The sequence below is a fragment of the Engystomops pustulosus genome, chromosome 6 (genome assembly GCF_040894005.1).
Source record: "Engystomops pustulosus chromosome 6, aEngPut4.maternal, whole genome shotgun sequence".
NCBI classification, from domain to species: domain Eukaryota; kingdom Metazoa; phylum Chordata; class Amphibia; order Anura; family Leptodactylidae; genus Engystomops; species Engystomops pustulosus.
The window spans coordinates 88,025,984-88,044,374 of NC_092416.1; the positions used below are offsets into that span (position 1 = coordinate 88,025,984).

The window sequence follows — 18,391 nt, forward strand, 5'->3', positions numbered from 1 at the left end:
ACGCAGAAGCAGCAGCGCTGCGCTGTGTCTGTGTACTAATCTATAGTACCTGCATCTTACGATGCAGGCACTATAGATTAGATGAAAAGTTGAAGGGAGGGAGGGAGTGCGGACCGGCCCCGGACGAGCTCCGCACCGGCCCCACACCGGCCCAGGACCGACCGGCCCACCGGGAAAATTCCCAGTGGGTACTATGGCCAGTCCGCCCCTGCCAGATAGGAGTAGTCATACTGTGCAGCACCTAACATTTCAATGGCGCTTCATGGGGTTTTTTTGCGTAATAAATCTCAAAAAAGTTTCATTGTGGGTTTTTGGACTTTTCACTGCTAGAAAGTTTTACAGGACTATTTCCACCTCTTTATTGCAAGAAGTCCAATAAAAAGTCTCATATTAACTCCATTCCTGTGCTGGTGTATGTGCTGGAACTTTTTATGCATTTTGAGACTTTTTGAAAAAAAATTCCAAACAGAAAGTAGAGCATAAGAACATTTATTAAAGCACCACTTTAATAAACATGATGGGCAGCGGTGCTCCAAAAAGCCACCTAATTATAAATAATCCCCTAGGTCTCCAAGTAAGAGGGTCTTCTTTGTTATTGAACTACAGTACTGTCTATCTGTCTTAGTACCAGGTTCTACACTTTTTTCTTGGGTTATATTTGGTCATATTTCCGCAGTTAAGTAGTGGCAAAACAGGCATAAATAGTAAATAACATAGCAAGTGCACTACAGAGCATGGCATGATCAGGACATGTCTTCATGCCATATAAAATGTGTTTTTTCTTCGAGGTTGTTTCTAAACACTAACTCCATCTTGAATAACTTCACTAGAAAATGAAGTCCTGTCCACAACAATATGTACTAGTGCACTGTTATATATTGTAAGGTATAGGATAACAAGGGACCCACATACTGTTCCTAAAAAAAGCAAAAAACAAACCACCTCTTACTTGATATATTATGCTTAGAACGCCAACAAATTTTACTTCTGCGGAGAGGCTGTTTTTTTTTCTGTATAGCCGTGTATAATGCATATGGGGTGCTATTTTTCAATGGTAGATGAAAACCATACTATGCCCATATATTCCATTTAGAACTCACATAGCAAAGCAATACAGACATTGGGGCATATTTATCAGGACCCTGAAATAATCGCAAATACTAGCTTATTGCTAGCTTTTGCGATTATTTTCCCCAATCCGCCACTGGCGTGAAGGGGGGGGTGGCGCGGCCGGCCGAGCGGGGGGCGCGGCCAGACGGGAGTGGGCCAGCGCGGGGCGTTACTGTCCCCGCACCTGCGCACTCGCTGCTGCCGGTGACTTTTAATACGTGAAAAGTCGCCGGCTGGCACGAGCGCCAGCGTATGATAAATATCCCCCATTATTCACATATTTAAAGCCCACTTTACAGTTTTCACAGAACTGGTTCATTACCTGTTTGCAGGATAGTTTGTAAGAAAAAAATGTAGTAGGGTCTCCAATCACTGAGTACACATGGCCACTCAACATTGGTCAAAAACGTAATTTCCACCGCTCCATGGTCTTTCTCTATGACCTTCAGTAAATCCAGCTGAATTTATCAAAGTGATTTATAATGCCTCCCCTCATTTTTTTGGTGATCCAATGTTTCCAGGCACTGACTAAGGTAAACTGTTTTAACACCATAAACCTTTTGGATTTCTGCAGCACACATGGTTCACGTTAATGATGTCTTACATTAAACATACAAAAAACTGTGTGCAGCAAGCCAGCTCTGCAGCCATAACAAAATGTAATTATATCAAGATCCCAACTTCCTGCTGGATATGCTCTCTGCAGTCATAGCGGGATCTCAGTACCATCACAAGTTAACCTATTTTCTGCCAATTGGAGCTTTACAAGGCTTAGACTGTTTATAAGAGATCAAGGCAGTAATTTGATGTGGGTTTTTTTCTTAACCGAGTCTCTCTCTGAAGATTGCTGCCACACATAGAAACTTGCTGCCGCTATAATTTTTACTTCATTGACAAGTGATAGGGTCTCCAAATAGAAACTCTTCAAAATACAGGACTTGCTTAGATATATTCCCAGAAGTATGGAATACTAAATATGTCTAGATATGGGTTGCTGTGGTGCTGTTAATACTGTATCTTTACACATCATCATATCTTGTTTATTAGATACAGTACCATTTGTTTTAATATATGTGCATGGATAGATGGAGCATGTGTCCTTATTGATCATTGACCAAGATGCCTACATCATCAGAAATTTTCATATTATAAACCATTAATATGGGGCTAATGCACTATGCATGAAGTCCATACAGGGAACATGCAGTCCCTGCTACTCTATGCCATTTAGCTCTGCGCGTTGCTTAATGCTGGTAATGTATTTTAGAGATATTTTTAATTAAAGGGAACCTACCACCCCGATTCTACCTATAAAGGTAGAAGGGGTGGTAGGTGGATGGATGGGACGTGAGGATAGCCCTTTTTAGGGCTAATCCTCACGTCCCGGGTGTTTTTTAGAAAACTTTATTGTAGCTATATGCTAATTTTTTATGTGGCTACTGGGGCGTGGAGTAGCCGGACATGAGGCTACTAGTCGTGGCTACTCCATGCCCCAGTAGCCACGTTACTCCGCCTACCAGATAATCTTCGGTGTGCAGCTCCTGGCAGCTGCGCGCCCTCGTCCGGGTCCCCTGCGTTCTGCGCAATAGACGGGGGACTCGGATGAGGGCGCGCAGCTACCAGGAGCTGTGCGCCGAAGATTATCTGGTAGGCGGAGTAACGTGGCTACTGGGGCATGGAGTAGCCGCGACTAGTAGCCTCATGTTCCGCTACTCCACGCCCCAGTAGCCGCATAAAAAAATTAGCATATAGCTACAATAAAGTTTTCTAAAAGACACCCGGAACGTGAGGATTAACCCAAAAAAGGGCTATCCTCATGTCCCATCCATCCACCTACCACCCCTTCTACCTTTATAGGTAGAATCGGGGTGGTAGGTGCCCTTTAAAGCATATATGAAATTGGAAGGATATAAATGTGATGCTGTTATAAAAGCTTACATCTTCGAGGTAATATAGTATATAATGTAGCTCAGGTGCCTACTGTCACGGGTGACTCTACGACCCATATTGCTGGTCGTCGGCGCACCCGTCTACCTCTGTGTGCCCCAGCCGGGAACTCACCTTTCCAGGCTTCAGCGGCGGACTCCGGGATGTCCTCGCTCCGGCATGCACGTCCCCGTCTCCCTAGGGCTTGCATACGCCGACTCAGTGTGCAGATAATTGGTGCTGGCCATCTGCCAATTTTGTTAAATAGCCAGCCTCTTCCTGTGTTCCCTGCCGGATCTTTGTGCCTCATAGCCTTAGAGAAAGCTTGCTCCTGATGCCCTGTGCGATTATTCTGATTTCCCGTTGTGACCTTGATTCCGTTCCTGACCTCGCTCCTGTTCTGCCCGTCCTGACCTTCCGCTACGTCCCCGACTCTGATCCTGTGCTGCCTGTCTCCGGCCACACTTTTGCCTCACAACTTCGCCTTGGCCACCACCGCGGACAAAGTCCACCTGTGGAACGGCCTGGTGGTACCACGCCACAGCAAGACCATCTCGCTTTGCTCTGGTGAAAACCGGGTGACACTTAGACTCCAGTCTCAGGTGTCGGCTTACGTCATCGTCCCCACTAATCCTGAGACCTACATATTAATTCCACTTTGATAACATCCCCCTTCTTCCCCAGATGCATTTACATTATTGTCAGGTTATTTTAACCTACTATTTAAAGAGTAACTGTAAAGGTTTTTTGTTTTCCACAAATCAATAGCTCTTTGGGTGTAAAAAAAACTTTGCCTTTTATCTTTATTACCTATATGCAGTAGTTTCCTTGCTATCCCCCTCAGATTACCTTAGTGCTGCAATGGCCGCCTCCTCTACATGTGCTGATAAGCCCTGCAATCCGTCAGAGAAACAAAGTGTAAACAAACGACGGATTCATGGTAGGGGAGGAGCTGCTGCTCCCTGCTCACAGAGGAGGAGGTCATGGAATGGTGAATGCAGCAGAGCTGAAAGTGTATGCAGATGTCTCCTGCACAGAATACTGAGGTACAAGATCTCCATGTTCCTTTCCTCCATCCCAGTCTGTGATTCTACAGAAGTTTCTCTGTCTGTCTCTGCTCTTCTCTCTGCTCACTTCCCCCACCTTGTCATCGGCATTATCAACTCTGTCCAGATAAACTATTAACCCTTACTGCTCACACAGCACAGGCTAGTCTCCGCCCAATCTTTGACAAAGATTTTTGTCAAACACATTCAGAACAGAAAATGCCATAACTTTGGAAAGAAAAGGATGAGCAGCACAAAGTAGGCATCTTTCTGTTTCTTTTCAAAGGGGAAATTGCATATAATAATTTGGTAAAATCACTATAGCTTTACAGTTATGCTTTAAACTTCACTGATGTCTTTGGCAGCAATACAGAGGCACCCAATATACCTACAGAAGAAAGGATCCTGTTTGCTGTAGGTTAAAATGCAAGGACTAAGCAAATACTTGACATTCACAAGTAGAGATGTATGAATGACATAGTACCGTAGTTAGACAGAATAAGCTACAACGGGTAAGACCGCTCTCTTACTAAAACTTAGCCAGGCCATTTAAAACAGCTGGAGGCCCAGCTACAAAAAACCTATTCTCAGGGGCAGCACCTCTATGTGAGCCAACAAAGCAGCAGCTGGGTGGCATGGGTCTTATCAGTAATATCAGCATTAGAATAGAGACAGGCGGGTCCCGATCTGTTCTTCAGTCCCCATGTGAGGATTAACCTGAGCCTGGGGTGGAATTACAGAAGTCTATTTGATCTGTGCCGGAGGAGCGTGCTCAGGTTCTTGGCCAGGGACCAAGCTGGTGTGGATGAAAGCAATGTGATCTCTTCCGAGTCTGTGTCAATGTGCAAGTGCGTATCAATTTCTTCCTATCACAGGAGGGAAGATAATTTAAAACATACATACTGTTTTCACCAAGTCTCCTAGACTCAAGAGACGTCCGGATGAAAAGCACATCCGAAACGTTCCTACATCTCTACACATGCTTCTACTTCATGTACCATAAATATTTCAATGCCTTTCTGCAATGCTCCATGGATCATGCTTCAGCAGGTAAATGTTATGCCTATAGACAGAACCATGTAGTATTCAGCATATCCAAGAACCTTTCTCAGAAGGTCATGGTCAAGTTCATGAGTTTTATGAACTTACCTCTTTACGACACCAGTGAATACAGAGATTCAAAAAACAAAAACAGATATAAGAAACCAAAAGGATCATTTAAAAGCTCACAGCGCACTAGAAATGATTGGGGTAACATAAGGGGTGCAATTATAGGTGGCTCATAAATTTGTGCAACAAACCTCTACAGCTCAAGACTAGCACTAAAAATTATCCTCAATGGTTTCATTGGGCCATTTTTTAGTGTGCAGAAAATGAGATGTGACTGTAGTCTTACTTGCATACATAAAATGGGGCCACACAGCCACCATGGATACCACCGTACGTACAGTGCTGTGATAAGTATAGCAAAGCTAAATACAACACAGTTTGGTATGGGAAATACTAGAAACTTATTTGAGTGTAGAGCTTGGTGGGTTGTGGTAATCATTATATTATCTGTCTAAAAAATAGTCTAAAAATAGCTAATACATTTACTGTATCGTAAGCACATTTGTTACTTTTCCTTCCCTCATTTCCTGTGACAGTTGCAATTAACTTCTCAGAAATTTGTTTAAGTTAATGTTAGGATTTATAGCATTTTGCACTTTTATTAATTTCATGATATTTGTTGACATATTCTGATATTTTTATCATTAACATGTCATTAGTTAGGGGGTATATGTTTGACAATCAATGAGAAGAAATTGTTTTGTAAATGAACATTTTAGATGAATATAAAACATTTTTAAATATATTATGAGAGGGGAAAAGCCTCTATCTCCTGCTATCTGTCTTCTTCTGCCTTCTTAACAGTTCAGTCTTAGACAGATTTTACTTCAACTGTCTATGGATGGAGAAAGGGAAGGATGAGGAGCCAAGTAAAAGATAAACAGACTGCATCAAATCACATCAGATATACAGTACTGAACAGTATAGATGTGAATACAGCCCTGGTGAGCTCTGAAGAATGACCTAACCAGTTTCACAGGCGGGAAAGATAGAAGCATCTTACTATAATAAGATCTGTTTCTTAAATTAACCTGAATTATTAATTTATGCACAATAGTTGAACTAGCAGTACAGGTAGTACAGAAGTACAGGATAAGTTCTTTAGGTTTGTACTTAAAGAACATCTACCACCAGGATGAAGGATTGCCAGAGGTGTGTGCCCCCTCTGGCAGGACCCATGCTTCTTTTACATTCTTATGCCCTTGTTTTTAGAAAAAAGGCTTTAAAATTATGCAAATGAGCATTAGGGGCTCCAGGCTCCATTAACAACTATGGACCCCAGAGCCCCTTAGGCTCATTTGTATAATTTTAAAAGCCTTTTTGTAAAAAAAAAAAAAAAAAAAGAAGCTACAAAGCTAAAAGAAGAACAGATCCTGCCAGAGCGGGCACACACCAGTATGTCAGTGTGCTTGGTTTACAATCCTTCATCCCAGTGGTAGATGTTCTTTTAGTATATTATTTTTTAAATATAGTATATTTTATAATTGTAAGAAAAAAAAGAATTTTGTCCCAGTGACAATTCGATTTTCAAAATTTTGTGCTGGATTATAATTAAAGCTTAACTTTAAAGCTGATAAATGCAGCCTGGGACTAACGTAAAGCTTCCAAATAACTTCACCAGTGGTCATAGTGGGCAGAGAGGCCTGTCTGTACCTAGGTGTCGTCTGTAAGTCAGGTGTCCTTAAGTTGGGGACCGCCTGTAACTCTTTCAATTGTTCAGTTACTAATACTAATTTAATTGCAGTAACTTTTAATGGTATACTCCAGTTGGAACTATTTTGAGCAGCCATCTCACTTATTGCTGTTGTTTATAACACATATCTCTTACTTTTTAAAGGGGTTATCAAAGAAGTGTTCCTCACACAAATATGACATTGATCCTATGGATAGTCTGTCACATTTATAGGCTGGAAAGCCTAGGTAGGATGTCGCTCAAATGAGCTCTAACAGATTTAAGATTTTGAACAGAGGTGACCTAACACATATAAGATTCATGGATTTGGCACTTAAAAATGATGAGATAGTAGTAGACCCCCAGCCATATAGTTACAATAATTAAAATCTGAACAACTGAAAAAGTTTTATGATTGTAAAAGAAATTGAATGCTGACAGGCATTAGAACACAGAATGTCACTAATAGAAAACCCAAGACCCTAAGGCCTGACCACAGAAGCCAGAGTTTCATTTCAGAGAACATGTGGATGTATGTCATGTCAACACTGTAGAAAAAATAAATGGAGGCCATCAGTCATTCCATAACTACATAACTAGGAGTCAGTGAGATGTGTTAAATGGGTGACAACCCCTCTGGGGACTGAAGGAGCAGCCATATTGGTTGACATCTCCCTTTCTATAGTTACTTTATAAATGTTTAACCTCTTGGCTTCAATGCTCGGTCTTTTCATGTCCTATTTAGCAAGCCAAAAGCCAATTAGGATGTGAAAAGGCAGTGTAGGATCGTAATCCTGGGTTGAAACCTCTCCTACCTAGCTCCCTACCTAGTTACAGAAAAAAAGCTGAGTAGGATATTAGAGCCAACAACAGCAGCAGCAGCTAAGATAAATAACAGAGGTAAGTATTTGTATCCTTGATGCTACCCACATAGTGATTATAGAAGTTGATAATAAATAAACAAGTAAAATAAAGAAAGTGGGTATTGCAACATTCGTTACAACTAGAGATGAGCGGTCCTGTAGTTTCAGTCCATGGCCATGGCTGGTAGTAATACGTCTGGGTTGTGTGTCTGAAACTGAGCTGAAACAATATTTATAAAATTTAAAAAACTAGCGACCCAAAATTGTGTGTCTAAAAACATGTGAACATTGCAAGTTGTATTCTCCCCTGCCCCTCCTCCCAAAAAAAGGATTCATTTGTCAATAAATTTGATGAAAATCAAAATGGTGGTATTAAAAAAGTCAACTTGCACAACAACAAGTCTTCATACACCTATGAAGAGGGGTCTTTTTTCAAATGTTTGACTTTTGGAAGATGGCATTGACATTTAGGCTCCCCACTGCTGGTCATTGAGTGGTTAGCATTGACAAAATAGGACCACTTTAAAATTTTGGATAAAAACACTCAGAGCAGCCGTTTGCACATAGGAAAGGTGAGAATATGATCATACTATTACTATTTGGCATATAGCCATGCAGGGAGTATTTAATAATGTTCCCTTCCTTGTAGATGTAGCCTTTCCCCATCTGTATCTCAGGATTAACCAGCTTACAGATACATACTATAGAGCTGCATAGCAGGTCAAGACCCAGCAATTCCAGTCAAGTATGGATTTGACTTAATTGTTGTGTAAATTAACCAAATATGTCAAGAAGAAAAAATCTGAGGCGTATCTGTCCCTCTCTCCTCTTCTCTGAAGTTCAGCTTCTGTGAGTATTGACAATGGAACTTGTTAAATGTTAACTTTCATATCCAAACTACTAGAAAATTACAATCATTAAAGCTTTAGAATTTACTGCTTCCGAGAAAATATACGCAGGTGGACAACTGATGACATGACTCCACGTAACAAGAGAGATTACAATAATGTGTCTGGTCACAATTTAGAAAAGTCTATTGATGTTACCGGTTCCTATTTGGTACATTTTGTTAAATTATTTTAATAGTATTGTTCAGCAAAAAGATGTTTTACAACAAATTACGGGATGGTAGGAAGTAAAACAAAAACTGGTGACTCATCTTACTGAAATGCCGCAACTCCGTTATGACTTTGTTCAAGTTTGTAATTTTCTCTTGTCTCTTGCTTGAAGTGGAAATTTTGTGTCAAGCAGAACCAGGGAGCAGGAGTCTGGACAGTGTTGGAATAGATAATTAGTTGGTCAGTGAGGACAGATAGTCCTGTTTTCTTTTGTTTTGTCATGCCATCATGATAATTGTTGTAAAAATAATGTTCAAAACTGAAGTCAAGCTCTTCTAGCCTCAGAATGTCCTGTTTGCTGTGATTGTCAACATGAACCACACTTCAGGAGAGTTTGTGATGTCCCTGGATGCAGGGGCATAGTTTACAGGGAATTCTGTAACCTTAATTGGGGAGAGCTTGACTTCAATGCCAAAACCCTCTGCTTCTGTGATTTTATACAAGCAATTTACATCTCATTTCAAAGTTGATTTTCTGGTTGAAGCCACAACTCTGAATGAATGAATGAATGAATAATGTGAATGGTGCTAAGCTGATTGAGAACATGCTAGTAGTGGTTTATTAGGTTGATGTCTGCTGATAGATTTCCTTTAAGATGAGATAAAAGTAAGGAGTATCGTTGTAAACATACCAAGTTATTTTATCACTCCTGGAACCTATTGACTGTTGACATATAAATGGGGAGAGTTGCAATACTATAATCTGTAATCTGGTGTGGTGCTATTTTGGAATAAAGCAGCTATGTTTATCCACTCCTGGGTGGACCCATTAAGCTGTAGAATCTACGTAAGGCATTGACTTTTCTTGTGTTACAACTCTGTTGCATTCTTGAAATGTTTTTGTGAGAAACTCAGCATGAAAGTTTCAGAAAACATTTATGGCATTACTATAATTAAAGTTGTTATGCAGGTATTCAATATTTCTTTGTGCTTTCCATTTGAACTTCAGCAGTAAAGGGCAATCAAGACTTAACCCTTACAGGACACAGTTAGTTTTAACCTTTACAATGCAGCTACTACTTTTTCTAGATGAAAAATTTATAGTATTCCATGTATGTCGCTGGTTCAGGGAGTGTTTGCTAAAAAAGTTGGTGTCCATTTGGGGTTCATATAATTTATTGATTGAATTTTATTACTGTGATTTTCTCATTTTCACATTCTGTGGGTCAGTACAATTCAGACTATATCTATTATATATATATATATATATATATATATATATATATATATATATATATATATATACACTCACCGGCCACTTTATTAGGTACACTATGCTAGTAACGGGTTGGACCCCCTTTTGCCTTCAGAACTGCCTCAATTCTTCGTGGCATAGATTCAACAAGGTGCTGGAAGCATTCCTCAGAGATTTTGGTCCATATTGACATGATGGCATCACACAGTTGCCGCAGATTTGTCGGCTGTACATCCATGATGCGAATCTCCCGTTCCACCACATCCCAAAGATGCTCTATTGGATTGAGATCTGGTGACTGCGGAGGCCATTTGAGTACAGTTAACTCATTGTCATGTTCAAGAAACCAGTCTGAGATGATTCCAGCTTTATGACATGGCGCATTATCCTGCTGAAAGTAGCCATCAGATGTTGGGTACATTGTGGTCATAAAGGGATGGACATGGTCAGCAACAATACTCAGGTAGGCTGTGGCGTTGCAACGATGCTCAATTGGTACCAAGGGGCCCAAAGAGTGCCAAGAAAATATTCCCCACACCATGACACCACCACCACCAGCCTGAACCGTTGATACAAGGCAGGATGGATCCATGCTTTCATGTTGTTGACGCCAAATTCTGACCCTACCATCCGAATGTCGCAGCAGAAATCGAGACTCATCAGACCAGGCAACGTTTTTCCAATCTTCTACTGTCCAATTTCGATGAGCTTGTGCAAATTGTAGCCTCAGTTTCCTGTTCTTAGCTGAAAGGAGTGGCACCCGGTGTGGTCTTCTGCTGCTGTAGCCCATCTGCCTCAAAGTTCGACGTACTGTGCATTCAGAGATGCTCTTCTGCCTACCTTGGTTGTAACGGATGGCGATTTGAGTCACTGTTGCCTTTCACCAGTCTACCCATTCTCCTCTGACCTCTGGCATCAACAAAGCATTTCCGCCCACAGAACTGCCGCTCACTGGATGTTTTTTCTTTTTCGGACCATTCTCTGTAAACCCTAGAGATGGTTGTGCGTGAAAATCCCAGTAGATGAGCAGTTTCTGAAATACTCAGACCAGCCCTTCTGGCACCAACAACCATGCCACGTTCAAAGGCACTCAAATCACCTTTCTTCCCCATACTGATGCTCGGTTTGAACTGCAGGAGATTGTCTTGACCATGTCTACATGCCTAAATGCACTGAGTTGCCGCCATGTGATTGGCTGATTAGAAATTAATTGTTAACAAGCAGTTGGACAGGTGTACCTAATAAAGGCCGGTGAGTGTATATATATATATATATATATATATTTATAATACTTTTAGTTTTGCAAATGTTATACAGCTAAAACACTATTCTTAAAGGAAATCTACCATTAAAATAAAGCATGATAAGCCAGTGACACATTGACTGTGGTAATCTTCTTATATTTGTTATACATGGCCTCCATCCTTCTAAAATCAACTTTAAAAGATACCAGAGCCCCTTGGTGCTGCAGATTCACAGACTGTTCCAGTGTGCGGGGAACAATTTCCCTCTCCCAACGTGTGCTGAAACTTAGGCCCATTAGGCTCATTAACATAAGTTTAAACATTCATTTAAAAAGGAAGGAGGCATAGATAACAAATATAAGAAGATTACCACAGTTACAGTTCATGGATGTATGAATAAGTGCCCCTTGTTTATTATGCTTGATTTTTGATGGTAGATTTCCTTTAAAAAAAATCATTAATTTCTGCATCGCCATCTTCTCAAAGTTGTAATATTTTTATTTGCAATTTAAAAAAAAAAAGTGACAAAATCATGGGACTGTTACTCTTTCACATAAATTTATTAGGAATTTATTTTCTACAGTGCTTACTAAGTGGGTTAAATATTGTATTATCTTCATAGATCAGGAGTTATGAAAATAAATGAAAATAACATTTTGTTCCAGGAGTTGCAGTATCTTGATCAATGTTTTTGCAGTGTCTTATGTCGTTCAGTATACAGCTGACAGCCAGTATATTAGGTGTTGCCTCTGTCCAGCAGTGCAGGGAAAACAACACTCTAGAAAACCCCATAACTATCCCATGCTGGTGTTAATCTAAAAGTGGTATATATTATAGGTACGGTATATATTATAGTTTCCCATTATATTGAATTCCCATTCCAACTTATGACCACTACACAATAGATGAAACTGTCTACTTATGACTCATACATTGTGTACCCAGGCACTATAACTACAAATAAAAGTTGATCCCTACTGATCCAACATTGATACATTATCCTGAGAATGAATCTCCAATATTTAAATCCATGCAGTAGAGAACACAAGGAACACTTTAAACATTAAAACAACTATATTTTCACCATAGATGTTCCTTTGGTCAAATTATCAATCAGTCTTTGACCTCTTTATAGGGTATTATCATCTAAGACAATATGATAACACTTTAATCTGTTAGGGATTGCGGCACTATCATGACATATCTTAGCACTATTCCAACACTATGAATATTAGTTCACCGCTATCAGTGTCATAGCAGCTAGTCAAGTTAATCAATTTCCCATGTTTTTATAAGGCATATGTACACAGAATTTTAACCATCCATTTGGGATACAGAGAGTAGGTTTAACTTTTTCACTTGTATAGAATAGTGTATATCCATACGGAGGCATCCAATAAAAAAAATACTGCGCAGCTGTCATTGCAAGCTTACACATTGGCAAAAACTGGAGATCTATGTCATAAGTGTATGTCAGGAAAAGTGGTAGATTAAGTGTCCCTTGGAACACACCCCCTCCAGCGTCCAAACCAACCTTGTGCGCTGAGGCCTAATCTCCTCAGCCTGACAACACTACTGCAGCCCGTAGTGGCCCCCCTTTAAAGAAATGTCCACAGAAGATGGCCCGTTACAGAAATGTCCACAGCAGAGAACCCTTTAATGAAATGTCGATGGCAGAGCCCCCTATAATTAAATGTTCACTTCTAGGCCCCCCTTTAAAGAAATGGCCACAGTAGAGCCCCCCTTTAATGAAATGGACACTGCAGGGTTCCCCTTTAATGTAATGTCCACTGCAGAGCCTCTGTCTAAAATATGTCCACAGCAGAGGGCTCCTTTACATAATTGGCAACAGCAGATCCCCCTTTTAATGATATGGCCACAGCAGAGGCCTATTTAAGGAAATGGTCACAGCAGAGCCCTTCCCCCATAAATGAAATGTCCACAGCAGAGCCCCTCTTTAATGAAATGGCAACAGCAGAGTCCCCCTTTAATGTAATAGCCACAGCAGGGCACCTCACTTTACAGAAATACCCATATTGAGACTTATTGAAAAAAAAAACCATTATACTTACCTTACGCAGCCCCGACCCCAGCACGTCATAGTGTATGCGCACAGGCCGGACGCAGCAAAGACAGAGCCGCTGGGAGAAGAAACCGGAGGGGAGTATAGCGGGTTTTTTTTTAACCTGGCCATCTTCAAATAGGTACCGGCCCGCCCATACCGCCAATATGAAGCTTCGCCATTGGTCAGGCAATCTTCCCAGAGAATGTGAAATACAGTATAAACACACAATATACCCAAATATTTTCAGCACTTCTTCCATTAATTACTGCAGTTATGTATTGAATCATATGAGATCTAACAACATCTGACTATCAAGTATTTTGATGTGATTATGGGAAGATCTGATTTATTCAGTATGTGAGTACATATATAATGATCATAATGAAATTGTTTTTTCTCTTCTCTTTACAGTTGTTTGAGGTGGATTAAGTAATGCTCCTCCGCCTTTATGCCATGGTGATCTCATATCTTTGTGCCATCAAAGCTGCCCCCTTCCAAAACCAGACTACCGATCGGGATTATGGACCTAAGAATTCCTCAAACTCCTCAGACCAACTACAGACCTTCTTCAATTTCACTGATGGACTGCATGATGGCTTCTTCCCAGATTTAGCAACCACATATCCTGACATGGCTGGCAAAGACTGGAACCTTTATTCCCCAAGAGTAGCCCTCACTAGACAGGAGCCATCAGGACCTCCTCTTTTATTTTTGGCAGAAGAGTTAATTTCACATTCAGAACCAGCAAACAGGACTTCTCGGGTGAAACGGGCACAGGGGTCAGATGCAATCAGCCCTTCTCGAAGAGGAGAGCTTTCTGTATGTGACAGCAGGCACGTATGGGTGACTGACAAAAGGTCAGCTATTGATATTCATGGTAAAACAGTCAGTATCCTATCTGAAATTCAGACACTTACAGGACCACTAAAGCAATATTTTTTTGAGACCAAGTGCAACCCAGAAGGAGGTACCACTAATGGTTGTCGAGGGGTTGATAAAAGACAATGGTTATCAGAATGCAAACAAAAGCAGTCCTATGTAAGAGCATTGACCATGGATGAAAAGCTTGTAGGTTGGCGCTGGATCCGGATTGATACAGCATGTGTTTGCACCCTGTTGAGCAGAAGAGGAAGGACGTAAAACTGGAGAGGACAGGGTTTTCCTCTCCATGGTTCACTGTGGTCAGTGAAATGGAGCGCCTGTTGTTTTTCTTAAGCTGTTTACAATATGGCATAATGGCCGTCATCACACATTCCTGGAGTAATGCCACAAACGCACTATGTTTGGGGGATGCAAAAGTCATGAACCAGCAGCTGTCATCATGAGTGGATTTACTTGACCATGTTCAGAAGGAGCACAAAACTGGATACAAAGACACCATGTGGATCTTTGTCCACATAGGTTGGGACAAAAATTTGTCAGCTCTCAGTCCTTCTAAATTTAGTGCCTTTTCATCCTGAATTTGCAGAGTATAGTAAACAACTAAACAGAAGATGACTATCTATGTGTTCCCTTTGTGACTACACTATAGAGACATTACACAAACGCTGGATATTTCTAATGTAAAAACTCATCTGGATTGATTAATAATTTTGTAGAAATGGAGAATGTGTGTTTATTTTTGTCCTGCCCTCAAATACCCAAAGGGTGACATTGTAAGCTATTATAAGTTGGTTATTCTATTTGTAAATTTTATATATCTATAAATATATATATATATATATAAAAATGTGTGTATGTATATATATATTGAGAAATATAACTTATTGTAATTTCTATTTTATGGACCGCATCTTGCAGCCTCCTATTTCTGCTTCTTTCCATTGATGCCTTTTTTTTACAACATATTTATTACCGTTACCTAACTGTCGTATCATTCCCCCACATAAGTCATTCATTGTTTCTATTGCCATAAGCTGTGATTGTGTCAGTAATATGAATTATTGTCATCACCATACATTTTAGTATCTGTAGACTGTATTGTATTTGAACATATGCATTTAGGAGAGACTGCAAAAGTATTTATACAAAAACTTGTGGATTTGCCCACAGATTCCACCCTTTTTGCATTGTACCCTTTTTGAAAGTATTGTACTGCAAATTGCTGTAGATTTGTGTTGTGGAATATCCATGTGACCTGGCCAAAATGTTCTGTAATTTGACTCTCATTTGGCTAAAAAAACCCAAATCCAATGCAGATGAAAGACACAAAAGAGACACCTTTAGGCCCCATGCACACGACCGCCGGGGGACATATGTACGGCCGCAAGCTTGGCAATGGCCGCACGGAGTGATATGGTGCAGCACACGTGCAGCACCGCACTGCTCCGTACACGGGGAAAAGATAGGACCCCAACTCCTCCTCTCCATTGCGGCGAACATATGCTTGCATACATTCGTGTGAATGTAGCCCTAGGCTGCAGAGAGTATTACAGTGTGGGTTTCTATTAAGCATAACTGCAGCTTTTCTGCATAACAGCACTTAAACATTAAATTTCATGTGTAGTTATAGATAATCCAAATATTTCACCACCCAACCATGTAATGCTGCCAGTGGTCCAGGAAAATTGTGGGAGAGAATGGTGGGAATAGGCAGACACACAGACTGATAACACACCTGTCTATACAGTGCAAAGACCCACAAAATGATTCACCATGTCTCAGCTTCCTGAAAAAACAACATGGTGTGTAAAGAAATAAAAACACTTAATGCCGGTGACACGTGGCGTTTTTGCCACGTTTCTACTGCGATTTTGAACTTATTGAAAACGCATGCATTTTTGCACATACGTTTTTCAAATGTTTGATGTGCGGTAATTGAATGCAGTTGTGTCTCTTGGAATTTGTAAAAACGCAGCGATCTTCCCCCTGATGTTTGGACATGTTATCACATGCGTTTTCAAAACACAGACAGGAAACGCATGCATTTTCAAAAAGGCAGCTGCTTTGAAAAGCGCAATGAAAACGCACCTCAAAAAACACAGAAAAAAACACAGGGGTAAAAATATATCCAAAAACCCATTGAAAAAGCCAATATACAAATATGTGTTTTTCAACAATGCAAAAAACGCAACAAAAACACGTATGCCACCTGTGTCACCAGCCTAAAGGGGTTGTTGACTTTCAGCAAATTATTGATATTATTTGTGTAATGAAAAGTTTTTTTCAAATATATTTCTATATCAATCCCTCCCGATTTTCTAGATCTCTGCTTGCTGACATTCTAAGATTCATTGTTTACTTCATGTGGATTAAACCGGGTCCATGGTCATATGTTGTCGTACACGTGCACGGCCTCTTACATGACCATAGATGGGTTTTTATCCACTGTAAATTATGAAGATTCCTACAGAAGCTTATGTCAGCAAGCAGAGATCAAGAAAACAATGAGGAATTGATACAGAAAGTGTAAAAATGCATACATTTTCATTACACAATCAATATCAATTATTTTTTTGAAAGTAGACAACCCCTTTAACAATATATCATCCACCGGAATAGTTCCTCTTAATGCCATGGACTACAAGGAGTGTCCTGATATGCTTAACAATTTACAATGTACTGTACTAATACTGAATAAAGAATAACAGCAAATCAGAATAGGCTAATTGGAAGTGTTAAAAAATGATAATATTTGCATGTTATCAATTTTCAGCAACCCATGTGTATTTAATACAGATTTTTAGATCATAGCCCTGATCTATTTCTAAATGCCATGTGCAACCTGCTGTTGCAAAACTATAACTCCCAGTGTGTTAGATTACAACTCTCAGCATGGGACAAGTTGCAAAAGGATGCAATTGGTCAGGATTTTTCCTATATTGAAGACTTGTGTACTTTTGTAAATAGTTAATACCAAAGAACTATCGCCCCCTAGTAGATTAAAATATACATTTCCAAATGCACCCTTCAGTCCGATAATATATTACAATATACAATTTAGAAGGTTTATAACTTTACATAAAATGCTGCTTTGGAGCTTCAATAAATGACATATCAGGGAACCGAATAAATAAAAACTCCATAATATTCCATAATATTGAAATACACCCTTTTGGAGGGTCACTTGGGCCAGGTTGCAGTAAATTGAAAGTGCCTTGATCCCTGTTAAACTATGTCCCGATTTAAAAAATTGTGATTGCGGTGTAAAATTGCCCCAAAACACAATCTTTTCACCAAATAATGTTATTGTATACATGCGTTACACATTAGTTTTCTGGTGAGCAAGGCATGATAAATATTCCCCAAACTTTCATTTTTGATAGAGAAGGTGTGCTGAAGTTTCTACAAAATTCCCGAGAATTCCAGCCAGGTCTGCTCTTGAATAAGTTTCTTACAATTAATCATTCAGTGTCTTCTAAGCGGCCCTCTTTTATTCTTTTCATATGTACATGGATTTTTTAACTCTGCAATCCTTCCTTTTCTCCAACATTTCATACGTAACTTATTTGTGTTACTATTTTCTATGACAAATAGTTTAAGTTTTTTTTTGTTCAAAGTCATTTGAAATGGAAACCAAATAAAACCAATACATTTCCTAAGTTGCATCGTCCTTGATTCTTATTTACTATATGTGCATGTTTCTTTTATATTTATTTATTGTTTTACCACTTCTAACACTTTGACCATAAGATCTTATTGTCAACTGTTTCTGTAGTGTAATCCAACACTGCCCTCAACATTTTGACAAATTTTTGCACTGACAACATTAAATAAATTGCACACGGCAGAGGAAAGCCTGAATATTACCTTAAAGGGAACCTCTCATGGGGATTTAGACCCACAACCTGTTACCAACTTATTATGACCCAAATTGTGGAAAACACAGTATTCGGATACATGCACACAAGCGTGTGCACTCTCAGGCCATAAGCGACAGACCCTTGATGCGTTGTTTGCGGCTCATATTGTCATTGGTATGTGAGCTCTGTCACACCTATGACAATAGAAGAGACTGCCCAAGCCTCAAACATGGGCAGGAATAGGACCTACTCTGAGTTTTGAAGTTCAGGCAGTTAGCTCAAGCACATCCAAAAAAAATTC

The 18,391-nt window shown here is 39.9% G+C and overlaps 1 protein-coding gene across 1 annotated transcript in view; it reads left to right on the forward strand.

Annotated features, from left to right (window-relative positions):
• Window positions 1-17,781, forward strand: part of LOC140063955 (neurotrophin-4-like) — a 93,210-nt gene extending 75,429 nt beyond the window's left edge. The window contains exon 2 of the mRNA XM_072110278.1: window positions 13,760-17,781. Coding sequence (XP_071966379.1) covers window positions 13,781-14,488 — 708 coding nt within the window. The 5' untranslated portion in view covers window positions 13,760-13,780 and the 3' untranslated portion in view covers window positions 14,489-17,781. The remainder of the gene's footprint in view (window positions 1-13,759) is intronic.
• Window positions 17,782-18,391: the final 610 nt, after the last annotated feature.